This window comes from Hyaena hyaena, unplaced genomic scaffold (assembly GCF_003009895.1).
Source record: "Hyaena hyaena isolate Hyena2069 unplaced genomic scaffold, ASM300989v1 scaffold_231, whole genome shotgun sequence".
NCBI classification, from domain to species: Eukaryota; Metazoa; Chordata; class Mammalia; order Carnivora; family Hyaenidae; genus Hyaena; species Hyaena hyaena.
Window position 1 is genome coordinate 1,719,923 of NW_024080862.1, and position 26,588 is coordinate 1,746,510.

A 26,588-nucleotide genomic window follows, 5' to 3' on the forward strand; every position below is an offset into this window, starting at 1 on the left:
ATGCCTTACCTCGCCCTCTACCAGTACGGTTGCATTCACGCCAAATAAACACTTCAGGGACGATTCATTTTTTCCCAAAACATAAATTTATTACTCCTCTCACTGCATCTTCGAGCACCTTTGCCAGATCTCAGGAATGTGTAGAACCCTTTGCACACTTCACCCTTACTAGGCCTTGGCGACAAGGTCCCTCACAGCTTGTGCGATAGCGTCCCTGTCGATGCCAAACATCTTCAGCAGCTCGGCTGGCTTCCCGCTTCGTGGCACCTCTCCAACAGCGAGGCGGGAGACGGTGATGCCAGGCTCACCCACTAGGGCAGAGGACACCGCCTCACCTATGCCACCTGGGTAAGGGGAAGAAGGTGCGTCAGGTGATGTGGCCGCAGGGGACGTGGGGGACGCCTCCTCCACGGCCCTTTGCTGATCTGAGTTTATTGCTTTACGCAAAGATGACAGAGACAGCAAACCTGCCACCCTCCCCCAGGTCTGTGGCCACAGCAGACATGGTCCATCTCTCACGATACTGGGGTTTTCCATAAGCCTGAATGTAGCCTCTGGATCAGTTTAACACCCTCCTCTGGGCAGCTGTCATAAATGAATGAGCACCTGCACTTGACCCAGAGGCTAGGCCCATCTCTTCCCCTAGATTGGGGCCTGCCCCGGAGGACAGATGGGGCGTGCTAGCAATGAGCTGCTTCGCGAAGGACTCGCATGAGACAGAAATTCTGTGTTGCTTTCCCAATTTGATCTCGTACAACAGCCTTAACAGCCAACTACGTCAGCGATGCAAGCCACCTTTCCTACTCTCAGAGGCAAGGTCAAGAGCCTCATAGGCTCCCTGGGTGGGAGGGGCTGCGTGGGCCGGGTCGCCTGCCAAGCCCGGGGCTTGGTAAGAGGCTGAGTCCCAGCTGCTCAATGGGCCGGCTCTGGGTTTCCTGGGGCGGGGGATGGGGGGACTCCAGCCCTCTGACTGTGGTCCTGGGGCCCTGGCCCTCCCTGAGCCATCTGCCCCGCCACCCCAGCCCACGGCCTGTTACCTTCGTAGTAATGGTCCTCCACGGTGAGGATCCTCCCCTTGGTAGCTCGGGCGCTGTCAAGAATGAGATTCCTGTCCAGGGGCTTGATGGTGAAAGGGTCCAGAACACGGATGTTGATCTTCTCTGTGAGGGGACAAAACAGCAGGGCGTGGCTGGGGGGGAAGGCCTGGGTGCTGGGGGTGTCCTCTGACAGGTGGGGACAGGCGGAGGTGTCCGAAGAGTCACTGCACAGCTGCTCCCTCTCCTGGGGAGACCGCTGTCCCTGTTCCCGTTACCTAGCTAGGGTCTGCCAACCCTCCGGGGCCTGACTGCTGTCGCTGCTCATCTGTGACGCCCACGTCCTCTGGCATCCTGCACCCCCGACCTGGGAGCACCTGGTCTCAGGGAAGAGAAGCGCCCCCCCCCTCCCCTCATATCCCGGGCCGGGGGATCTTGGCCTTTGCAGCATCGAAGAACATGGAGTGGCGCGGCAGGGCCTGTAGTTTCGCACCATCCTCCCAGAGGCAGCTCCAGTGTGACGGGGGGCGGGGTCAGGGGACTGTGGGTACAGGTGCCAGGTCAGGCGGGGGCCCAGCAGAATGGCCTCAGAAGGACAAGTCACACTGCCCCGTGCCTGCTTCAAGCCCTCCCCTGGCTCTCCGTCCCTGACAGGGCGGGGCTTCTCTCCAGCAGCTTGGAGCTCTGTACACGCTGTTCCTTCTGCCCGGCCCTCTCTGCTGCCCTCTCGGCTTATCAGTTCCTACCCACCGCTGCGGTCATCTGCCTAAGGACACCCACGCCTGCCTTCTCCCTCCTGCTCGGCACGGCGACGACGGGGCCCCTGCTGTGGTTCTGTGGGCTGTGTGTGGCCTAATTCCCCGAGCGTATCAGTAGCTAACATCTGTGAGCCTGCGGTGATGGTCACAATACTGCTAGGTCACACTTATTAAATCCTCAGGACAGCCCCACTGGGAAGGTGACAGTATCTCCATTTTATGGATGGGGAAACTGAGGCATGGTGATGCTTAATAACTAGTGCCCCTCTAAGTGGCGATTCAGGCCTAATGGGAGGCTCTAGGCCTCTGATCTGACAACCGTGTTGAGGCACCTCAAGTCCTGCCCCGTGGCCCCGGGCCAACGGTCACTGCAGCCCCAGCATTTACATTAGATAGGCCTTCTTCTCCCCACCAAGACCCAGGGCACCACTGGTGCCCGATCTAGGACCTGCTGGGCCTCTCCCCCCTCACCTTTCTTCAGTAGGTCGGCAGCAGCCAAGGCCTCGTGCAGGGTCACCCCGGCCCCAATCACAGTCACCTGGTCATCCTTGCTCTTCAGGACCACCTGGGGAGGACATGGGTGCCAATGAGGCTCAGGGGTTGGTGGCTTGGGGTGAGCCCTGGCTTTGGGCACGCTTTGGGGGTCTCACTGGGGCATGAATGGCCCTGACCTTGGCTTGTTTGATTTGGAAATCCTCATTGCTGTTATAGATGATGGCGTTTTCTGGGCGGCTGGTCCGGATGAAGCAGATACCCTGGAACGGAACAGAGGGACAAAGGATTATAGGGCGTGGCACAGCCAACCTCAGGGAGTGGATTCCTTCTAGAAAGGCCAGCACTCCTCACTCGCGGAATCTCCACCCCGCCGCCCCTCCACAGGCGTGTGACAGGCCACCTCATACTGGCTGCCCCTCAAGCAGGAAACGGGACTCTTTCCTCAACAGGGTGGACCTCTCCAGCCACTCCTCCTGAGCGAGAGCAGCCCAGCGGCTTGGCCCGCCCCAAGCCTCAGACAGACAATGGCTTTTCTTTCAGGCAGGCTGGTCTCTGAGTGGGGCTGTTCCCCCAGAGTGCATCTGGCAAAGGAAGGGGCCCCATTGGGATACTCTCGTCTATGGCATTGCGGCTCTTGGTCAAGACTATGTTCTTTCGGTTTTGAAGAGCCCAGCTCAGAGAGCAGACAGGCATAGATGGCTCGATGGGGCAGAGGCTGCAGATTCTCAGTGGGGAGAGGGTACAGGGATGCGTTAGCAATGTCTGCTACACAGCAGGAAGGGGCGTGTAGATCTTGTTTTTCCTGATCTAACCTCTACAAGCTACAAACTCCAGTGGCAAGATCAGGAGACACCACTGTGAGACAGTGAATGACCAGACCAGCTCTTGGCTGGCATGCTGACACCACCCCCACCCCGGGACAGAATAGCCATGTGACCGGGGCACCGGGATGGCTCAGCTGGTTAAGTGACTGGCTCAGGTCATGATCTCGTGGTTCATGGGTTTGAGCCCCGCATCAGGCTGTCTGCTGTCAGCATGGAGCCCACTTCAGATCCTGTCCCACTCTCTCTGCCCCTCTCCCACCACAAGCTCTCTCAAAAATAAACATTAAAAAAAAAAAATAGCTATGTGACCAACCTTTGTATTGGCTGCTAATTCCACTGCCTTTTCCGTAGACACACCATCACTTGGGTAAAAGACCGTTGCAGTGGGGATTGACCGAAACATGGCCAGGTCTTCCAGAGCCATCTGAGAGGGCCCGTCTTCCCCTGGGGTGTGGAAAAGGATACAACTGAAGCAAGCCCCCCACCCATGGAATGGGATCCCGCACCCCCAACCTCCTGGTCTGAGAGTCCGGGGAAGTTACAGGTGCAAGCGTCTTGGCCCTGTTCAACTCACCGATGGACACACCACAGTGGGAGCCACAGAAATTGATGTTGCTCTCAGAGATGGCCGCCATGCGAATCTGGTCAAAGGCCCGTGTGAAGAAGGCTCCGAAAGCGCTACAGAAGGGCACTGTCCGGTTGCGTGTGGCACAGCCCACCGCCACACTCACCTGTGAGGCGGTGGGGCGGAGTCAGTGTCAGCCCCAAAGAGGAGGGAGAGGGTGGCCAGAGAGCCCAGAACCTCACACCCCTTGGTCATTCTAGTAAGTGAAGTCTCCTCTCCCCATGCAAGAGATTCCTGTACCCATGGATTCCAGTCTGTTTCTGAACATCAAACTCCTTGGACTTGAAAGATCCACATCAAAAGTTCTCTTAAAATTATTTTCCAGGAGATCATTTTTTTTCCTAGCAAATAAGCAAGACCTTGCACAGAGTAGGCTAATAGGTTTGGACACAGATGTTCGTTCCTTCCCAGGCTTCTGCAAAACCCCAGTCCCCACCTTCCTGGCCAACCCCCAGCCCTCTATGGAGACTGGTCCTCCCCACCCCTCTCTATGCCTGAGGAAGTTCCAGACCCAAATCCCAGCTTAGAAGCACCGAATGCAGGCAGTGGCTCCAAACTGGTGCCTCCTCCAGGCTCTACAACCTGCCACCTGATGTGAGCCCTCCTGCCCCAGCTCCTGGGCCCCCCTCACCCACACACCCCGCCAGCGGAGTCTGGACCCTCCAGCTGCCAAGATTAGAAGCCCCAGGGAGAACTTCAAGTTCAGCTGGACAAAGAACGTTGGGTATGGTAGAGCCAGATGGCCTTCAGACAGAGGAAGCTCCCAGTTGCTGGGGGCCTGTAGGGCAGGCTGGGTAGTTCGGCCTGAGGACCTGTTCTGTTCTAGCCTGTGACTGTGCCTATCCGACCACTTGGAAGGCCCTTTACCCAAGAGGACAGGCCCTTGCACACCTTTCACCAGCACTCATGGCCTCCACACAGCAGTTCCTGTGTGCGCCTGCAGCCCCCCCCCCCCCCCCGCCTGCCACTCCAGTCTGTGTGCTCACCCAGGACATCTGCACCCAACGATCACACACACATTCCTTTCCCTTGTCACTATAGTTCTTGGAGGCCAACGCTGGGTCCCAGCAGTTCCTGTGGCCTCCCTGGGCTGGCCTCCAGCAGGCACTTGGCATTGACAACATAACCACCCCAGGGGAATGGGGGGGCCTCAGCCCCAAGGCTGTGGCTGGCCCCGCACCCACCTGCCCACCCTGAGCACCCACCATGTTCTGCTCAGCAATGTAGCACTCGATGAATCGGTCTGGGTGCTCCTTTCTGAAGATCTCTGAGAAGGTGGAATTCTTGGTGTCCCCATCCAGGGCGATGATGCGGTCGTTGACGCGGCCCAGCTTTGCCAGGGCCTGTCCGTAGGCCTTGCGGGTGGCTATCTGTGGGGGACACAGCATGAGGGCTCTGAGCACCGGGGTAGGCATGTGGCCTGAAGCCTGGCTCGGCCTCGGGGGGCTGCAGCTTTTAGGGAAGAAAAGGAGGAAAATAGGGGCAGAAAAAGGAAGCCCAGCAACACACAGCCCTGTGGAAACATAACTTCCGTAAGGTTGCCAAGGAGAACCTCTACATGGAGCATCTCTGAAGTGCCTGCAGCCTCTTGTCCTGAGCCCAGCTGTGAGCCCTCCAAGCTGCAGACGTCCTAACACCCCAGGTCCCCCACCCCTGTGACAGGGGTCCGTGGACCCGCCCCACTCTGCACAGCAATGCACGGAGGGCCTGGGAGTCAGGAAGCCTGGGGTACAATGCTCACAGCAGCACTTTCAACAATAGCCAAATAACTGAAAGAGCCTAATGCCCATCAATGACAAATGGGTCAAGAAGATGTAGGTTATCTGTACAATGGAATACTACATGGCAGTGAGGAAGAATGAAATCCTGCCATTTGTAGCAACGTGGATGGAATTCGAGGGTGTTATGCCACGTCAAGTAAGTCAGGCAGAGAAGGACAGATACCAGGGGACTCAGGCTGAAGGGCCAGGGACGGGGACTCCACTCAGGTGCTGTGGGCTTTGATCCTAGCACTGCCAGTAGCTTGCTGTGTGCTGTGGGCAGGTCTCTGGTCCTCTCTGAGCCCGTGCAGGGAAACAGTGCCAGCGCTGGCAGGACCAACACCTCGGGGCTCCTCCTCACCCTGAACGAATCCCTTTCCCAGCCTCCCAAAGATACATCTCCGCCCCGGGCTCTGAAAACCCGAGAACCACGGCCGCGCAGCCAGACCAGAAAAGGCCCAACTCTGTACCTTGTCGCCAACTTTGTAGCTGGGGGGGCTGGGCATGCGGATGTTGGTGATGTCCACCGAGGGGGCGTCCTCTTGCGGCGGGGTCACGAGGATCTTCTTCTTGCTCTGGATCTGGCCGTAGATTTCCTGGACAATCTGGTCGGCCATGTTTTTGGGGAGGGGCTTCCCATGCCACGCCTCCTTATCCTCTATCCCTGGGGTGCGACAGAGCAGGGCAGAGGGAACAGTAAGGCAGTAGCTCCTGGGGGCCAGGAACCTGCTCCGGGGGCCTGACTCTCCAACAGTTGAGGGCAGGCCGAGAGGCCTCCCTGGATGGGGAGATACGGGGCAGGTATGATTTCGCCACAGTGAAGCAGAACCCCGTGCTGGGAGCCAAGGGGGTCAGGAAAGGAGGGTCATGGTGACCAGGAGTCCACAGGCCTAGCACCCACTCAACAGCTTCCTATTCTCCAGGAGTTCACAGCCAAGTGGGGAGGGGAGCACGCACGGGCCGCTGTACCACCTCCTGACCCGCAGGGAGGGATCTGTTGTAGAAATCCTACTCAGTTTGCTGAATGGGTTGGTCAGGAGGAAGGCTGCCCATTAGAGGAGAAGCTGAGGCCCAGAGCAGAGCAAGCACGGTCAAGGTCACCCAATGCACTGGTGTGCAGCGCAAGGGCACTCAGGTGCGTCCCTCACCACGCTGCCTTGCTGTGTGAGGACCAGCAAGGCTTAAGAGCCCCCTCCTCTGAGGTCATCTCAGAGGTCACTGCAACCCAGGCAGAGCCAGGGACTGACCCTCCCACGTAGCATGCAGCATCCCCACAGAAGCTTTGAGGTTTCCAGATCTCACGTGGTGGTAACACCTGAGGCATCAGTGCCAGGCAGCAGCACCAGGGCAATGAGGATACCCAAGGGCCCTCTCCTCGACGTCCACCCCTCCCGGAAGGCTCCAGACCCCATGCACCTTCTGCCACACAGCGGTACTCATCCTCATTTCCCGAGTCCACGTGGGCAGGTGGGCCGCCACGGCACATGGCGCAGGGACACTGGCCCAGGGTCGGCAGTCACGCCCCGGGTCCCCTGGCAAGTTTTCCCACGCCTACCACGGGCCAAGGCTGCCTCAGCCCTAGGGGTCTGGAGCCCCAGGGCCCTGGGTGCTGGGGAGGAGCAGCTTACACCTGCGTCCTGCTCTCAGGCCCAGCCAGGAACCATCTTCCAGACCCTTCCAGGCTCTCCGCCCATGTAGGACTCTGGAAGCACTTTCCCCGGTCTTCTGAGGTTTTCTGGGCTCTCTGCGCCGGCCCTTCCGCTCGGGACAGGCAGCTGGAGCTGCCAAGGATGCAGTGCAGATGATGACCAGGAAGAGTGGGGGGGACTGTGTGACTCATGAGTCCTCCTGAAGGCCCTCCTCTCCTCCTGCCCGACCTGGGCTCCAATCATGGCTCAGCCACACTGACCACTGAGTACTACACGGAGCACAGCATCGCCTGGACCCCCTTCCCCAGCCTGGTGCACGCGGTGTAAGGTGGCAAAGGGTTGGTACTTCCCCAGACACAGGACCTCAGAGACCCCTCCCTGCCGTGGAAGGCCCTACTGCCTCCGCTGGCCACAGGGCCCAGTCCCAGGGGTGGGGTGAGCGAGGCAGGGTGTGCACACAGACCTGGGATCCCCCGGCCCTTGAAGGTCTTGGCGATGATGGCCGTCGGCTGGTGCTTGGCCTGGCCAAAGGCCTTGCACAGCTCCTCCACGCTGTGCCCATCCACGATGACGGTGTGCCAGCTGGGGACAGAGAGAGGAGAGTGAGCAGTGAGGGCCGGGAAGCACTCAAGAATTTTGGGTGTGCCTGGGTGGCTCAGTCGATTGGGCGCCCGACCCTTGATTCTGTCTCCTTTTCGCTCTCTGCCCCTCCCCCACTTGCTCTCTCAAAAATAGACATTAAAAAAGACTTTAGAGTTTCTGTTACCACTTTTGGTTTTATTTTCTGTTTTTCTTTCTCATTTGTACACATTCTTTTACTTCCTCTTACTTGTCTCTGAATAGATTTTTTTCCTAAGTAATGCAAAGCTTGGTCCATTTATTTTCTCTTTCGCTTCTGATCTAGCTGTTTCCCTGAAATCCACTCATTTCCTGAAAGTTGCACTGGGGCCAAAGCACTGTTCTAGAATGTGTCTGCTGTTGGCCTGACTCTTATTCAGGGAACACATGTGACTACCACACAGATGCTAGATGTGGTGCTGGAAACACTCACAACGTAAGCCAGGCTATCAAAGACAGGAAGAAGCCCGCGCAGGGCGAACTTTCTCTTTCAGGCCATCATTTTTGGGACTCTGTCAGATTAGTACCAGTAAAATAGTGGCTAACGTGCACTCAGTGCACTGAGTGCCCGCTCTGGGTGGGCATGGGCTGAGCACTACACATCAAACCCTTGCCACAATCCCTTGAGCTGGGCACTGTTGTTTCCCCCATTTTTTTAAAAGACTTTTTAAAAAATGTTTATTATTTCTTTCCTTTTTTTTAAAAATTAAAAAAAATTTTTTTTTTAATTTCAGAGAGAGAGAGACAGCATAAGCAGGGGAGGGTCAGAGAGAGAAGGAGACACAGAATCTGAAGCAGGCTCCAGGCTCTGAGCTGTCAGCACAGAGCCCGATGCGGGGCTCGAACCCACAAACAGTGAGATCATGACCGGAGCTGATATCAGACGCTTAACTGACTGAGCCACCCAGGCGCCCCTAATGTTTATTATTTCTGAGAGATACAGGGGGTGGGAGCAGAGAGAGAGGGGGACACAGAATCCAAAGCAGGCTCTAGGCTCTGAGTTGTCAGCACAGAGCCCAGCGTGGGACTCAAACTCAGTAACTGCGAGATCATGCCCTGAGCCAAAGCTGGACACTCAACCGACTGAGCCACCCAGGCGCTCTGTTTCTCCCATTTTATAGATACATAAACTGAGGCACTGAGGATGGAACAAGCCTGCCCAAGTTCTCAATGCAAATTGTCGATACAACCAGGACTTGAGGACACAGGTTATGGACACAGACCCAGGGCCACTGCCTGTGTTATGCTCCAAGTCCCCAGCCAACGTGGCCTGGGGAGACTCTTGAGATACTGGAGGCCCAGTTTTCTCCTCTGTCCAACAGAGTGTTTCCTCTCTTCCCTCCTCTATCAGGTCAGTCATCAGAGATAACAATCTGCAACTGCTATGTAACCCCCCCCCCCCCCGACTGCAATCCCACCTTGACCTCTGCCAGGCAGACTCCACTACAAAGGGTGGCCCTGGAGGCCCTCGGCCCCCAGAACCCTGTGCAGCCTCAGCCCAGGGTCTTTCAGGCTCCTCAGCAGAGGCTGAGCGTGGGGGCCCGGGTTCCCTAGACCCTCACTGCAGCACAGCCTTCATTTGGGGCAGGGGAGGGACACTGAGGTGGGGGTCCCCGGCTAACACCCACCCAGATGACCTTCCTGCTTGGTAGCATGTGACCCCAAATTCCCAACCATTCACGGCCCTTTGAGGAAATCTGAAAACCCTATTGCCCACCTCACTAGGAGAGGGGGGCTGTCTCTGCCCTTCAGGCTGGCTAGGGCCACACACAGGTAGTGGCCACCACACAGATGCTCAAACTCCTCGAGAACTATCGTGTCCCACAGTCTCACCAATAAAGGAAAGCACTTACACTGGGCCTCAGCCCACAACTCCAGGCTGGCGGCCTAGGTTGCCACTTTAAGTCTGAAATTTTGAGTCGAATGCTGAAAAACAGACACCTTCTTTAGACGGGGCCTGGCCTGTGGCTGATTCAGCCCCTGAGCCTGAAAAGCTTCCAGCTGACACGGCTCCTATGCCACGAGCGTGCTCAAGCCACAGGCCCGTACTTACCCAAAGGACTCACAACGCTTCTGGTAGACGTCCACCTGGTGCTGCAGCGGGGTGGGGTCGCTCTGGCCCAGGCGGTTGATGTCAAGAATGGCGATCAGGTTGTCCAGCTTGTAGATGCTGGCGAAGGCCATGGCCTCCCACACAGAGCCCTCCGACAGCTCCCCGTCTCCCAACAAGCAGTAGACGCGGTAGCTGCAGACAGGAAGTGCGTCAGAGGATGGCCCCTCTCACCGGGGGCACCGTGCTCCAGCCCGTCCCTCCCGGAGAGCCTGTCCCCAGACAAGTGAGCGGCGGCCATGCAAGACATCCAACAGTGCCTCAGTCAGGCCCCTGCTGCCCACCCGGGGCCACACCCAGTTCTGCTCCACAAGAACAGGGGTTGTCAGGGGGTGAGTTAATGAACAGTTGGTGGGGTTAACTACTCTCACTGGGGGGACGGGGCTTGCGACACCTGCATGGGGTGGGTCTACTTCTCTCCACCTGCCCAGGAACTAGGGGTGTTGGGGAGTCCTGGGGACTCGATCCCAGGGGCAGGCTGGGGAGGCCGAGACATGGCACCAGGAGCATACCAGGGCAACCTGTCAGGTGGGAGAGGGGTCACTAACAGGGGCATCTGAGGACCGGGACCATGGTGAGGACAGCACCTCCCAGGATGAGCTCTCTGCAAGGCTCCAAGGCTGCTTCTCACCCCAAGACTCATGCTAGGCCTGGCTCTTTCTCTGCCCGTGGGGCCTTGTCCTGAGTCGACAAGGCAACCATGATGGCCTCAAAGGCAATGTGACCTGATAAAAAGAGAACTGAACTTGGAGGCAAGTTACCTAGTAAACAGAGCCCTCCTTGGATCCCGGGGAGGGTGGAGCCAAGGGGATGAGGCTAGAGGAAGGGAGGCCAGTTCAGAGACTCTGAGATGGGAGGGGATGGAGTTGGCTGAGGGGCAGGGGCCACAGGTGTTAGATCCACTGACCCCGTCATCCACGGGCCTGTGCGTGGCACCTAGGGGCTCTCTGTACTGAATAGCCCTGTCCTTGAGGTAAGTGCCCTTGTTGTCCCCAAATCACACAGACAAGAAAGCAGGCTCAAAGGTCAAGGGGCTTGTCTAAAGGTCATGCAGCTGGGGCCCTTAGCCCACACTGTCCATTCCTTGCTGTCTAGGAGCGTACACGGATGGAGCAGTGATAGCACATGGAGACCTGCCACTTTCCGGGCCCAGCGTCCAGCTGTGAGGCCCCAGGGAATGAGGTTTGTGCCCAACAGGCTCAGAGGGCCCCCAGCTGCCCGCCACTGCAGCAGACAAGCCCTGGAGCCCGCTGCAGCTAAACTGTTCTAGCTCCAGGGCCTCTGACTTCCAGGCCTAAGGCGGGGGAGCTGGAAGAGGCGGGCACGGCCAGGGTGAGCTGTCAGCATGACTCAGCACTTCTGCGGCCGCCAGGTCAGGGACGGCTCCTGCATCCTCCGCAGCCCGTGCCTTCCCTTCTATGGCCTCCAGCAGGCTAGGCCACTGGGTCCTGGGACAGGAGGCAGGGGTTTCGGGGCCCACACTCGAAGGGGCCTATTGGAAGCCGTATTCTGTCCCAAGCTGGTCTCTTGTCCCCTCTGTGGGCTGCAAGGGGGCCCAGAGATGCTGCAGGGGTTGCCCCTGGCACCGCAGCGCCCCAAAAGTGAGTAGCCTGATGGAGACTTGCAGGGAACCTGACTGCCCCCAGAGGAGACTGCAGGGAAGCACTGGGCTGCCTGCCCAACCCCACACCCACTTCTGCGGAAGTCAAAATCGGGCCAAGGGTGGAGCGCAGCCTCAGGCTTAGATCAGGAGGGCGTGCTAAGGTCCTGAGGAGACACGGGGGAGGCCTGTGAGCAGGAAAGCGGCCCCGCAGAAGCTGAGGCTAACCCTGAGGCTCTGTACCCAAGTTGCTGGATTTGGAGAGGGGGCTGCAAATGCCCACAGTCATGAACTACCGAGGAGAAGGAACTCTAATGAGAGATCTATGTTTGCTGCAGGTGTCTGAAGAGCACCTCAAATGTCCAACAACAGGACCGCCTAACAGGTTTATATCCATAAAACAGGACATTACGTAGTCATTAAAACTAGCTCTCAGGGCGCCTGGGTGGCTCAGTCGGTTAAGCGTCCGACTTTGGCTCAGGTCATGAGTTCAAGCCCATGTCAGGATCTGTGCTGACAGCTCAGAGCCTGGAGCCTGCTTCGGATTCTGAATGTCTCCTTTCCCTCTGCCTCTCCCCTGTTTGCACTCTGTGTGTGTGTCTCTCTCTCAAAAATAATATAAAAACATTAAAAAGAAAAAAACTAGCTCTTGATAGTTAAGGGAGAAATGTTCGTGATGCTTAGATTTTTCTAAAAAGCAGAATGCAAAATTGTACGCATACTAGGATTACAAATTTCTAAGTTCCTTCTCCCAATAACATGAAAGAAATAGGGTACATTAAATGAGATTCAAATGGGACGTAGCTGAGAATAGGAAAACGGTTCATTTCTTTTTAATGCTGTTCTATATTTTTCACATGAGCTGTAACTGTACTCGACAACTCAAACAAAATTATTTAAAAGAGAAATGAACGCGAGCCAACTTGATGTATGTTTCCTGGTCGGATGGTGGGACAGACGTGACCCGAGGCCAGATCCTACTCTAGCAGGCCACCGGTTCGGGAGCCGGTAATTCCCCTGACGCCCCCGCCCCCTCCCGACAAGGTACAGTCCAAGGGCCTGAGCCTTAGCCAACCCTGGCTTCTGGGAACCCAGCTAAACCCCTTCTCTCTACCCTGGCTCGTTCCATTATGTGAGGGTCAGGAAATGACCCTTCACAGGGAATTATTTCAAGCATCTGTAGGGAATAATTAACTCACATCTCTGGTTCTGGGCCAAATAAAATACTCTTAAACATACATCCCCTTCTTTGTGCCTTTCTTCACCTCACGGTGAATCACTTCTGGTGGAGCTGAGCTTGGCCCCAAGAGGGTCTGAAAGGCCCCCAGCACCTCAGCTCACCTCCCGGAGAGTGGTGTCGGGCGCCCCTTCCCCGCGCGCAGCGTCACATCCAGTGAGGCTCCCCGCATCCCCTCTCTTCCCTGGGCCCACAGTGACCACCGCACCCTCCTGACTGCCCCGGCTGCCGTCCTGGCCTTGCCAGGCCGCTGGGAGGTGCCTCCTCGGGGACTCCTCCCACTCATGGGCTCCCAGAATCTGCTTTCCTTGGGCTCCTCAGAGCTGCCCGGGGCCTGTCCTGGGTGCAAATCCTGCCGCCGCCACCACCACCAGGAAAGCATTTTACCTTAGTGTTCCCATCTGTGAGAGGGGTAAATGTAGTCATGTGACCACCCAGCCCATAGGGGACTTGTCAAAGTGAAACCCTAGAAAGCACAGAGCCCAGGGTCCCAGTCAGTAAAGGAACGAAGGAACCACCCGACGCATCCTTTCCTTGAGTCTGCAGCCAACTCTTGCCCCCTCCTACCATAAAGACACCAGTCTGCGGGCCCCCGACGGCCACACTGCACAGCCTTGTGACTGAGCCCTGCCACAAGGGGGCTCTCTTCCACACCTCCCCAGGCCGCAGCGGCAAACCTCTCTGCCCACCCTCTGCAGGTCAGTCTCCCCAGTGTTTGTTGACAGGTGGCTGGCAGGTGGGGCTCGGGGATGCCCAGAACCCTGTAGGACACATAATCTCCTTCCCTACGATGAAGGCACGTGGCTCAAACCCAGGCATGTGGCCAGCCGCTGGGGGGATGGGGCCTTCTGAGACTTCTCGGTGAACTCCTGGCCCTGCTGTCACTGGGAGAGGACGCTTGGCAAGTCTCTGCTCCTATGAGGCTATTTCCTCATCTGGAAATGGGGCCGGTCCCGGTCCCACAGGTATGGTTACTCAGCTTCTAGTCCCCACCACAAGGGGAGGTACCTGGGTGCAATAGTTAAGGCTGGGCCACCGGGGACCCCTCCCAAAACTACTGAGGGTAAGGTAGGGGAGTGGGAGTGTTACCTGGCTTTGTCGAAGTATTTGCCTGTGTAGGCCATCCCGCAAGCGGCCCCAAGGCCCTGGCCCAGGGAGCCAGTGGCCACGTCGGTGAAAGCTTGTTTCTGTCACAGCAGAGGTCCACAGTCACTCATGGGGGAGAGAGCAGGCAATGGCAATTCCCAACTACCCTCCCAGGACGTGGCCTCAGGGCCTCCCTCCCCGCTGATCCAGGTGACCCAGGTGCAGCCGGTGTGCAGGGTAGGCCACCTCCACCCAGAGTGTGACCTCTCCCTCTCCCGTAACGGTAACCATGGGTGTGCTTCAAATACCAGCCCCGCTCACAAGCTTGCTGTGTGACCTCAAGATCCCACATCACCCGCCTGACTACACAGTGTCCGGAAGAGTCCATGAAAAGACGGATGAAACATTTGGCCTTAGTGGGTGCCTGGTTCAGTGGGAGGGGCGCGGGCAAGTTTTCATGGTGACCCATGAACTCCAAACATTTGCAGGGACCAGCACCTCGAGGAGAAAGCCGGAACCTTTCCCTGGGGTGTCACCAGCGTCCTGCTGTGACCCCCCTCACTGACTTCCCGGTGAACCCGTCTACACAGCCAGGGAAGCCCAGTGGGGCAGGGAGGCTGGATGTGTGGTGCCCAAGGAGAGGTCCTCTCTGCAGCTGACCTCTGGGCTGGGGCCTCAAAAGGCCTTGCTCGTCCGTCAGGACCAGCTTGGGGTGAAGAGTGTGCCCCGGAAAACTCCACTTCCTTCCGTCTTCACCTCAAAGCCCTCTTCCCCCTTTCAACACCATCCGATTCTCAGTGAGCACCCTGCCCCCCTTTCCCACATGCCTTGAAGAATAGGAAGTGGAGACAGAGGACTGGGCTGCTCGTGGTGGGGGCTGCTTACCGGAACAGGGTGCCCGTCCAAGTCCGAGGTGATCTTCCTCAGGTTCAGCAGCTCCTCCTCAGGCAGGAAGCCGGCCTCGGCCCACACAGCATACAGGATGGGGGCCGCGTGGCCCTGACAGGGGATGAAGGCGGAGGGGCGTCAGCTGCGGAGCCGAGACTCACGGACCGTTCCTGCCACGCACTGAAAGCGGCCCTTCCGGGGCAGTAGCAAGGGAAGGCCACATCCCCCTTCGTCCCACTCCAGCCCGAAGCTCCCAACAGCCAAGGCTGAGCGGGCCCGGGACAGGTGCAGGGGCAGCACAGCTGTGGGGCCGGCCGATGCCAAAACCCCAGCAGGCAGCAGGCCACCCTAATCCCTGCTTTCTGGCATGTGAGCAGACTTGGACAGACTTCTAAGCTCTCATGCCTGCCCTGGGAGCCCAGAGACCGCTGAGCCAGGGCTGGGCACAGGTGGATGTCAGGGGCCCGGGCCATGGTTTGTGCCTGTGATTCTCGTGCATGAGTGGCAGGACGAAGTGGCTCATCCCAAACCCTGCTCTGGTGCACCACTCCTCAGGGAGCACGCAGTGGCCCTGGGGCGCTGGCCCACCACAGAAAGGTGTGTGCACAAAGCCACAGAGCTGCACCCCAGATGCGGACTTGAGTCCTGCCTGTCGACATGAAATGGGGAGAGCACCTGGCAGATCATTTTCACGATCCCCTATTGATTCAGCTGTTTATTTCTTAACTTGGGTTAAGTGTACCAGCTGGGTCAGCACAGACGAAGACAAGAAGAGGCCGGCTGCGCCGAGCGGGTAGATCGGGAGCGTGGGCCAAGCCAGTAGACCGGGAGCGTGGGCAGGGAGCGTGGGGGGTAAGTGTGAGCCCGGCGGGTAGACCGGCCCGTGGGCCGAGAGCATGGGCCGGGGCAGGCTCACATTAGGGGGTAGGTCCCCTCAGGGAGCACCTTCTCGCCGTTCCAGGGCCCATGAGGCACCTGGCCCAGGTGAAGGCTGGCAGGCCGGGCTCCTACCTTGGAGAGTACAAAGCGGTCGTTGTGAGGGTTCCGGGGGTCCAAGGGCTTGTAGCGCATGGTGTGGAAAAAGAGGACAGCCATGATCTCCGCGGCACTGCAGCATGACGTGGGGTGGCTGTGGGCCAGGAGAGAGACGCACGCATCATGGATGGCCCTGGGCCGCTGACCTAAAGCACTCACCCCAGGCCTTCATTCGGGGACCTGAGGGGTGCGTGTGCCAAGGAGTCGCAGGCCTGGCTAATCCGAGAGCCGCAGGCTCCTGTTCCTGGGCGGGCGGCACAGGGTCACACCCTCCTGGGGCTCAGCAGGCCAGAGCCCTAGAGAAACAGCAACTGAGTATTTCTGGGGCCGGACTAGAGGAAGAAAGAAGGGACCCCAGAGACTGGGCCCAGAAGACCCGGTGCAAGGCAGCGTCGAGGCTGGCAGGGAGAGCCTAGTTCTTGCCTCACGGCTCCTAACAGCAGATGGGAGGACTCAGCAGCCCAGAAGCAGTGGCCCCTGTATGTCTGACCCATGAGCTATGTCCCGGAGGCACTGCTTAGGACGGTGCCCGCTCGCGAGGGGTGTCCTGCCCTCGCAGGCGGCCAGGCATGCCGGCTCTCCCAGGCCACGGGCAGGGGGTGAGGGAGCAAGGCTCACAGAATGAACCCAAATCTCCCAGCAGCCTCAGTACACAGGGTCCGCAGTCGGAAAAGTGGGGCTTCGGGCTCTCCAAGACATCACTGGTTACCTGGCAGCTTTCCAACAGGCATTCTAAAGGCTGGCAAAGGAGCCAAGCCTTTGTGCAGAATTTAAAAGGCAAAACATAATCTCATCTCCACAAAGGCTGAGGTCATGAAAAAATGGAAACCCTTTCTGTGACAAGGGCTGCAGGGGCGCTGACGGAAGCAAGAGACTGCCCCTGCGGCCCTGGAGTGGTGGGGTCAAGGGGTCTCCCCTTTCTTTAGCCTCTTGCTCTATTATATTAAATACAGTTACTTGAGAGAGGAAACAACAACTTGCTTTAACAACAGAAAATGCAAAGTTTCTATCTTAGCTGAGAGTTGTTCGGGTCTCTTTAGGACCCACACGATCACCCTAGCACTGGGGCTAGAGACTGGGGGACATGCTGTAGCTCCTGGCTGGTCCTGACGCCTCCCTGGTCCACAGTTGTCAATATGTTAGCCTCAGGGCCCGTGCCCCCCAGCCGCCCGCTCCATGCAGCGTAGCATAGCCCTCTGATGCTGCTCGGAGGAAACATGCCCAATGCCAAACCCAAGGGCACATGCAACACCTGGAGTTCACGCACGCCTCCCTCCTCCCCTGCCTGTCGGCTCCCCCCACTGGGTTAGGGGTGAGTCACTCCCAGCGCAGACACATTAGTAGAGAAACCGAGAACTGTCCATGCTGGTTTAGTACCACATCCCCGGCACACAACCGTCTTATACTTAGCCATCTCTATGAACTCCTGGTCATGGGGGAAAGACACTAGGCCTGAAAGAGGGAGGTGCGGAGATGTAAATAGGAAACCTTGCCCTGCCCGGCAGGGACCCCGCTTCCCCATTCCTCGCCGAACTTCAGCTGGAGGATATCCCCACCACCGCCAGTCAGGCTGACTCCAGGGGGCGGGCGGCCAGGCCTCTGAGGACCCCTGTTTCAGAAGCTATGACCCCCTGATGAGGAATTGGGGGAGGAGGTGGGTGGAGAGTGAGCCAACCTCTCAGAGAAGGAGGAAGGAAGGCAGGTGCAGGAACATCACCCGCCCCACCCACCATGTGAAGCGGGGCGACGTTCCCCACGGGGAGGGGGCCCCCCAGGGATGAACGGTGAGGCACAAGCCTTTCCACAAGTGGTGGAATCATGCCCAGGCCTGGGCAGAGTAGAGGCGGATGGAGGCAGAAGGTCAGCCAGGAAGAGACACCAGAAGTTGAAGAGTAGTTGATTTTAACCCTTCCTTGCTAGGTCCATGCCGAGCGAGCCTGCTGTGTTATTCCCTGCAAGCCTGCATCCTGGCCTCACTGCCGGCCGTGTGCCTGTGCCCACAGAGTAAAGACAGAACAAGCGCTTCGCCTCTCTGAGGCTCAGCTCCTTGGCCTGTAAACAGGGATGCTGGGGGGGGGGAGGGGGGCGCCGGGAGGCCGGGTGAGACAGTGCATCTCTCACCACTGGCCACACCATCCGCTGGAAGACCCGATGCCAAACCTCTCAGGGCCACTCCAACTCCTCACGCGCTGGCTGGGACCGTGACACCCTGCTGACCGTGGGGCAGGTAGGAGGAAAGAAACAAGCCAAAGATTGAGACGTGGCTGTAAACTGTAGAGCGCTGAGCACACCGGAGATGGTTACTTGTAAGCTCAACCTCCTACAGGCACTCCAGGGCCGAAAGTGTATGGAGTCTGCTTCAGGGCCTGAGTTTTCCCTGCAACCCCAGCCTGCCTGGGGAGGACTTCTGTGGGTGGAGGCCCCACCCTCTGGGGTTGTGACACACCCAGGGATGCAACTGGCTAGTGACAGGGGGGTAGGGCAGGCCCTGGGTAGGCTGTAGGGGACTTGACATCCTACTCTCTGTGATGCATGCAGGCTACAAGCTTGTCCAAAGTGAAAAATCCACTTTCAGGTTCATTTTGTTCAATCTATGAAGGGGGTACTGGCTGCTTAGAGAAAGGCCTAATAAGTGCCTCCGTGGTCCCACTTAGCAGAAGACACATTCTGCCAGCTGCTCCCCCTCTCTTCCCGTTAGCACGCACTCTACCTCTTCACCATTTCCCCCGCAGTTAAAGTGCAGGAAGGTCCCTCACCTCTCTGGCTAGGCTGCTCTCCATTATCAACGTGGCTTCAAGTCTCCATAAAAATGACCCTTTTCCTGCCATACTCAAGCTGGGCCAAATCACAAGCAGTCACAAGGCTTCTGAGCAAATGAACAAACCAGGATGCCAAACAGCCTCACCAAGGCAGACCCCAAGGTGTAAAAGTACAAAGTCATCTACTGTAAAGAGAAAGGAAGTACTCAATGAAGTAAAAATCACAAGCATTGAAAACTCATAGCCAAGAAACAACTTAAAAGCTTAGAAAAATGGAGTGAGCTCAGATAGTAGAAAGATAATAAAGAACAGAAATTCATAAAGTAGGAAGCAAATATGCAATAAGGAAAAAAAAAAATCAAAGCCAAGAGATGGCTCTTCACAAGAGTACAAATTTAGTAAACTTCTGATAAGGCAAGATCCAGAAAAAGAGAAGGCCAGTGTCAGAAATGGAAGGACAGGCATACCAGATGATACAAGACTCCAAACAGCCTGATGCAAATACATTTCAAAACGGAAAATGTTTAGGAAAAAAAATAACTTACCAAAACTGACTCAAGAAGAAATAGAAAACTCAAGTAATCTTTGAACTGTTACAAAGGGACCAATCAGCAGCTGCAGATGCACATTCAAGAAGGCCCAGCAACCCCACTGGTAAGACAGTCCCCCAGCAAACCGAGTGCTCTAGGAAACGCAGGAGCTGTGTCTGCAATGGCCACTCCTGGAGGCCACCCACAGACCCAACACCCACATGTGAGCAAAGTATACGACTGAAGGATCTGCAGACCAGAGAAGACCATCCTATTTACAGAGATATACAAATGTTATAAAGCAATAAGGAAAATAATAGGATGAAAATGCAAAATTCAGGGTGTAGCTCTTTCTGGAGGAGGGACACCCAGGAATTTTAAAGCACTGTAATGTCCTAGTTGTTAAGCCTGGTGGTTGATACGTACAGTGTATTATTTATAACATGTGCATTATTTATATTCTTTTTAAAAAAAAATGTTTATGTATTTGGAGGAGGGGAGGGGCTGAGAGAGGGAGATAGAATCCTAGTGTGGGGCTCCTTCTCATGAACCTTGAGATCATGACCTGAGCCAAAATCAAGAGTCAGACGCCTAACCAATGGAGCCACCCAAGTGCCCCAGCATTATTTATATTCTTTTTTATTTTATTTTCTTTTTTTAAAAAACTTTTAAATTTATTTTTGAGAGAGAGAGATAGAGACAGCGTAAGCAGGGGAGGGTCAGAGAGAGAGGAAGACACAGAATCCGAAGCAGGCTCCAGGCTCTGAGCAGGCTGTCAGCACAGAGCCTGACGGGGCTCGAACCCACGAGTCGTGAGATCATGACCAGAGCCGAAGTCGGACGCTTAACTGACAAGCCACCCAGGCGCCCCAATTTATATTCTTTTTTAGGCATACATTTATTTCAACAAAAATACTCAGGAGGGAATCCCAGGATGGAAGGTGGGAGTGAATCTTGGAAGCAGTCCTTCCTCTTCCTAGAACTGCCCTAGCTGGCTCCTGCCTGGAAAGACTCTGCCTCCAGACTTTCCCAGCGTTATCCCATGCCACCTCCTCTGAGAAGCCCTCCCTGACCACATTATCTAAAAATAACTCTTCAGGGTGCCTGGGTGGCTCAGTCCATTAAGCGTCTGACTCTTGGTTTTTGGCTCATGATCTCAGGGTCGAGAGCAAGCCCTGCATTGGGCTCTGTGCTGAGTATGGAGCCTGCTTAAGATTCTCTCTCTCCCTCTCCTCCCACTTTCTCTCTCTAAATAAAGTAGAAAGATCTCTTCTTCCCTGCATTTACACTGCCACCACCTGGCATTATCTGCCTATTTCCTGCCTGTCTATTTTACTACAGCACAAGCTCCATGAAGTCAGGGACTTTGAGCCTTTTCACTGTTGTATCCTCGGGTCTGAACAGCCCGACACACAGGACACAAATGAATAAATGATGTACCCTGGCTCTGAGCCCCTAAGGATGTGACCTCCCTGAGCCTTGGTAAACACGGAGATAGTTAAGAGAAGCTCGCGGAATGAGGTAGTATATGTGTAAGGAGCTTGGCACAGTGTACAGAAAAATGGCAGTTGTTCAATATTTGCACTTAACCTATCAGAGATGAAGTCTAACATCTTCCTCGTTTTGAGGATGGAACCACTAAGGCTCATAGAAGGGGAGTGACTTGCCCAAGGTCACAAAGTCTACCATCAGAAGAGCTAGGACAAACGCAAACTGCTAAGAGAAAATTAGGGCACCTGGGTGGCTCAGCTGGTTAAACGTCTAACTTCAGCTCAGGTCATAATCTTTTTTTAAAAGGTTTATTTATTTTTGAAGGAAAGAGAGACGGAGCGTGAGTGGAGGAGGGGCAGAAAGAGAGGGAGACATAGAATCTGAAACGGGCACCAGGCTCTGAGCTGTCTGCACAGAGCCCAACATGGAGTTCGAACTCACGAACCCTGAGATCATGATCTGAGCTGAAGTCGGTCACTTAACCGACTGAGCCACTCAGGCCGCCCACTCAGGTCATAATCTTGTGGTTTGTGGGTTTGAGCCCTGCATCAGGCTCTGTGCTGATAGCTCAGAGCCTGGACCTGCTTCAGATTCTGTGTCTCCTTCTCTCTCTCTGCTCCTCCCCCATTCACGTTCTGTTTCTCAAAAATGAATAAATGTTAAAAAATGTTTTTTTAAACACTAATAGAAACTGATAAACAGAAAAAATGTGGTATATCAGCATAATGGGGTATTTAGCAATAAAAATAGCTAGCTAGCATATGCAGGACCTTCCAGACATTATGCTAACTGGAAAAAAAAAACCAGACCCTAAAGATCTCATTATGTATGATTCCATGGATAGGAAATGTCCAGAAGAATTAAATTTACAGAAAGTAGATTAGTGGTTGCCTGGGAGCTGGGAGTGAGTGCAAACAAGCATGAGGGACCTTTCAGAAGTGATGAAGTGTCCTAAAAATTGTACGTGGTAGATTCACTAAAACAGAGTAAATCACTGTTAATTTACTAAAAAGCCATTGAACCGTACACTTAAAATGTTATGATCTGCATATTATACCTCAATAGAGCTGCTGCAGATTTTTTTAAGTTTATTTATTTATTTTGAGAAAGACAGTGAGCAGGGGAAGGGCAGAGAGGCAGTGGGGGCAGGGGTGAGGGGAGTACCAAGCAGGCTTCTTACTAATAGAAGCGCAGAGCCTGCTGTGGAGCTCAAACTCCCCAACTGAGAGACCATGACCAGAATGGAAGCTGGACACTTAACCAACTGAGCCACCAGGTGCCCCTAGATTTGTTTTTCAAAGGAGGAAAAGGGTGGGGAGTGCCCAGTGGGGAAGTTCTCGAATGTCCACATTCCCCTGTCCCGGAGCACAGCCCGCAGGGACTCATTCAGGCCACAAGTACAACTTCTCAGCAAGAAGTCCAAACCACGCAGGCCCCAGCCAGCCAGGGCCGCCTGGTGCTGGAGTCAGTCACCCAGACCCCCACAAGCACCCTGGGCAGACTCTGCATCACTGTTCAGGGCAGGAGGGCTCCAGGCATCCAGGGCAGACAGCCGTGGAAGTTCTGGATGCTGAGGGACCAGGTGCTAGTGACCACAGGCCTGCCTAAGGAAATAAAGCCCGGGGATCAGGGCTGTGATGGGGGCCACAATGCGTTCAGAGCTGATGGCCAACCATGAGACATCTTGGCCAGACCTTAAGCTGGTTCCTGGTTTCAAGAAACACTGACCATCAGCCTTGCTGAGTTCAAAGGTCACTCGTGCAAAGAACTGAGTCACTCTCGGATGGTGTTTTCACACCGAGTTGGGAAATGCTGCTGCTGGGGAAATCTCAACGGGCTGTGTGCACTCTTGCCTCAGTCAGTGACAGGAGAGGGTGGAAAGCAGCCCCTAAGGAGGAAGCCCAGGCAGCAGCTTTCTGCCCGGAGAGACAGAGCCTACACGGGGCCAGAGACTCAAAGGGGCCCGGGGCCATGAAGGGGCCCTCTGGGCACTCAGACAAAGCTGGGTAGCAGGAATGTGCTTCCTGTCACTTCAAAGTCACAGGGACCACCAGAAAGTGAAGCTCATAACGGCAGGTGGCAGGACGCCAGAGCTTGCTCAGTCCGCTCCCCCAGTCCTGCTCCTGAGGGGTTGAAAAAACCCAGTTTGAAAAAACCACCAAACCAAGGACTTCTCCTTTAAAGATGGGGAAACTTCCCTGGGATGGGAAAGGCCTCTCTGACAAGGGCACAGATGCTCAGAACAAAGCCAGGGGTATGTTCCTGTCTCCTTGTGCCCACCAGCCATGTCTGGCCAGACACTGTATTCCCAGGTATCCCTCCCAACACTGTGGGTCAGAGCCCCCAGGGATTCCCTACAGCATAGCTCATCCCCCGCTGCCCCCCTTCTTCAGGCCTAATTCCAAAGGTGTCCTCAGACAACACTCAGCGCTATTTGGATGACGCCACAGCCCAGAGCCCCGGTCAGTGAGAACTACAAAGTCTTCCTCACCAGCCTCAGTAGCCAGGCCACTCCTGACAAGGCCACCGGCTTTCACTTTTTTAAAGCCTCGATGAGCTGGTCCCCTGCCACACTTCCCTCAGCATGTGCAGGGACAGGACCCCAGAGAAGCCTGGCCATTGTTGAAGCTGCCTTCACAAAGAGCCCTCTGTGAGGCTCTGTCCCTCAACGCCTCTGACACAGAGGCCAGTGTCCTTACCTCCTGGGGCCTGGGGATCTGACATGGGGTCAGCGATGGCACAGGGATGGGAAAGCTGGGGGTGGGGGGCATGAAAAGACCTGGGCAAAGCGTTGTTTCTCCCCCAGGGCACAAGCTCCCCAGAACAGGGGTGTCCTGAAGGGATGGTCACTCAGGCTGAGGCTGCTGCCCAGACTGGGCCAGGGCCGCACTCCCTGTGGGATGCGGGTAGGGCCTCAAGGTGAACATCCAGGGACCGGAACACTGCCCTGACCTCGAGGCCTCTGTTGCCATCTTTTGTGCGCACACAGAGCTCAGCACACACCCTCAAACACCCCCCGTGACGGGGGCTGTGTAGCTGTGTTACTTCCTTCTGAAAAAGACGTGTTCTCTCAGTCTCTCCTGCGTCTTTACACACTCACAAACACAGGAATCATGTCTACTACGCTCTTTTTCCTTTTGGCAACTGGACACTTTTTGAGCTCAAGGAGTTCCTCCAAAAGGCATTACAATGTAAACTTGGGTATATCGCTCAGTGCCACATATTGTATCTTCTTCCTGCAGGTGTTTAACTATGCAACAGAGACCCAGGAGACCCGCCGATCCTTTTAGACTGACTGACATCTGCCATCACTGCACCTGATCTTCCCTTTTCCAACTTCCCTCTGGGAACCCCCTCCCAGTATAATGTTATTTCATTTCTAAACTGACTTGACTGACACCTGCCATTACTGCATCTAACCTTCTCCTTTCCCCAACTTCCGTTCTCCAGCCTGGCATTCCCCGCCAGCCCTGTTAGTTTTCCTATCAACACAAGCCCCTCACTGGGCAGCACAGAATAGCCAGCCACCAATGACCAGCTTGGGCAACTCACTTAACATTCTAGCCTCAGGTTCCTCATCTGTAAAGTGTGAAGGTAATTGCATCTACCTCATACGGTTATTCTCGAAATGCATGAGACAATATTAGCGATAAAGGATGCTCTGTGTCACGCCAGGGATACCTATTTGGGTGCAGCTAGCCCTAGCCCTGTAACACTACTTAGTCGAGTAACTGCTGTCTCTCCAGCTAGATCCGCAAGAGCCTGGCTAGACTGGTCCTAGCACACAGTAGGGTTCAATACGGCCCTGCAGGGTGAATGACCCCGCTGAAACGGTCAAGGGAAGGAGACCTAATGGTACCCAGCAAACAAGCAACACAAGGTGTGCAGACCTACTGTGTGTTGGGCTGCGAGTAAGCCGTATCCTTGCCTAGGCAAGGGATGCCACACAGAATGGGTAAGTCTGACATAAACCTGATAGAAATAATGGAACCAATGCACGGGGGGCAGGGGAAGCTGCCCACCAGGGGAGGTCTAATCCCTTCTGAGACTGGATATCTGGAGGGATAAAAGGTGAGTGAGTACCCATCCTGAAAGTCAAAAGGAATTTACTCATTAATGTATCACACTGGCCAGAAGCTAGAATTTTGTGATCTAAGCACACAGCTTGGTTGGAGAGATTCCTGGAAAATCACCCCTACCCGACCCTCAAGATCAACTTCATCAATTCAGCACAAGGCAGTCTCTGCAGCCTCGAGCCAGGCTCCAGGGGAGCCGCTGGAATCCTTGAGACCACGCAGTGCAGAGCTACCATTGTTCCCATTTTACAGAGTGAGAAACTCACTGGCCCACCCCCTCAACGACCTCACTGACCGCCTTCAGCGAGCACAGCGTCCTGTTATTATCACTGTCCCTGCTACCTTGGGGAGGCGGCTCCCTGGGATCAGCAGCAGCCTTTCAGCACCTTCTCGGCCGGAAAGGCTGGCGGGAAAGGATGTTGGGGGATGGGCTTCCCGCCCCTGCCTCTGGCGGCTGGCCATGCCCTGGGACCTTGTCCTCAATCCTCGGTTCTCTCAGCCTTCCAAGTCTCCCCTCCCCGTCCCTCCCGCCTCCAGCCCGCAGGTCACGTCTTAGACCTCCCCTGCACGCCGCGCGCCGGGGTTCTGCATCCACGTGGCCACTTTCTCCCCACTCTGCATCTCAGCAGACCCCTGCTCCAGAATCAGACCCAAAAGCAAGGGTGGCGTGAAGAGGCGAAGGGAAGGGTCGTGTGAGGCGAAGAGAGGGCCCGGCCCCACTCACCCTGCAAAACGAAGGGTTAAAACAGAGGCTCTCGCGAAGGGCAGCTTGCATTTCAATTGCAGCTCTCGCCGTGTGTCACCTTGAGCAACTGACTCAAACTCGGGGCCTCGGTTTCCCTATCCGCAAGGTGGAACGTTGGCGGTGGGGCCCACACAGGGCCGCGCGCGCCGAGCGCATCGCACAGGGCTGGGCTCTCGGCTACAGCGCCACAATAGTGGCCCTCCCGGCTCAGGATTCCCGAGCGCAGTCCCCGCGCCGCGGAGCAGCGAGGGAGGCGGCGCCCGGCGAGGGGCAGGGCCGGCCCGAGACGCAGCGGGAGCCGCGGCCCACCGCATGGAAGCCGGTGCGAGAGCCCGCGCCGCGGCGGAAGGCGCCTCCGGCCCGGGCCCTGCGAGGGGCGCGCCTCCGCCCTCTGACCGAGCCCCGGCCGTCTCCCTCGAGGAGGCTTCGTGCAGCGCGACACGGAGCCGGGGCGCCCACAGGTACCGCGGCCTCCGGAACGGCGCCCTCCCCGGCCACGCGTCTGGCACTCACCCCGAGCCGGCCGCCGTGGTCGCCTGGATGGAGCTGATGCGCAGGCGATTGGCCGTGTCCTTCAGGGCCTGCAGCTTCTGCTGGTCAGGCTTATGGTAGCCCTCCATGGCGCGGCCGGCCTGGCAGGCGGATGCGGCGGACGAGGACGCGAAGACTCAAGGGCTGCACTGCTGCTCCAGCGGCGACTGGCAGCAGCCTAGGCCCGGCGCCGCGAGGGGGCGAGTTAAGACTTCCCGGACCCGCCCACGAGGGCGGGGCGCCGGCATCACCCCAGGCCGCTGTGCGGCGGAGGGCCTGCCTGGTCCCGCCCCCGCCACGCCCCCTAGCCTTCCGGCCCCCTTCCGGGAACCCCAGGCCGCTGTTGTCCCAGACTCCTGGGGACCCAGCCCCACTCTATCCACCTGCCTGACTCCCCGCTCCCCCTGCTCGGACCCAGACATTTGCTGGCAGCTTGGGGCTGCCAGGCTCCTGAAACACAACTGCCCTGCCGGAATTAACTATACACACAGGTAATAGTAATAACTCCAGGTTCTAGGCTTAGCTCAGTTTACCTGACTCACATCTTCACTGCAGGACGTTCAGTCTCCTTCCTCTACACAGCTCTGGGTGAAGTTGAGAGGGGAGGCCTCATTGGTAACCCATTTTACAGATGAGCAAATTGAGACCAGCCAAGATCACAGGGCTGGGGGATGCGAAGGTCTTTCCTAGCAGAATGACTCCGTCTACAAGATCCAGCCCCAGGGCTTTGGGGGCCT

The 26,588-nt window shown here is 56.4% G+C and overlaps 1 protein-coding gene across 2 annotated transcripts; it reads right to left on the minus strand.

The window, feature by feature from the left end:
* Positions 1-63: 63 nt before the first annotated feature.
* On the minus strand, positions 64-26,041 carry TKT (transketolase). Of its 2 annotated transcripts, XM_039243644.1 has the most exons (14): positions 25,834-26,040; positions 15,696-15,813; positions 14,682-14,795; positions 13,800-13,897; positions 9,817-10,008; positions 7,609-7,727; positions 5,967-6,160; positions 4,942-5,106; positions 3,686-3,842; positions 3,425-3,555; positions 2,464-2,547; positions 2,264-2,357; positions 1,038-1,160; positions 64-344 (listed from the first exon to the last, which is right to left on the minus strand). In XM_039243644.1, exons 1-14 carry the CDS (start codon positions 25,938-25,940, stop codon positions 169-171), a joined length of 1,872 nt encoding a protein of 623 aa, XP_039099575.1. In that variant the 5' UTR covers positions 25,941-26,040; the 3' UTR covers positions 64-168. The 2 variants fall into 2 exon arrangements, with proteins under 2 accessions (XP_039099575.1, XP_039099577.1); XM_039243646.1 differs by lacking the exons at positions 64-344; positions 1,038-1,160 and adding an exon at positions 1,167-1,575 and having other exon boundaries at positions 25,834-26,041.
* Between the last annotated feature and the right edge of the window lie 547 nt (positions 26,042-26,588).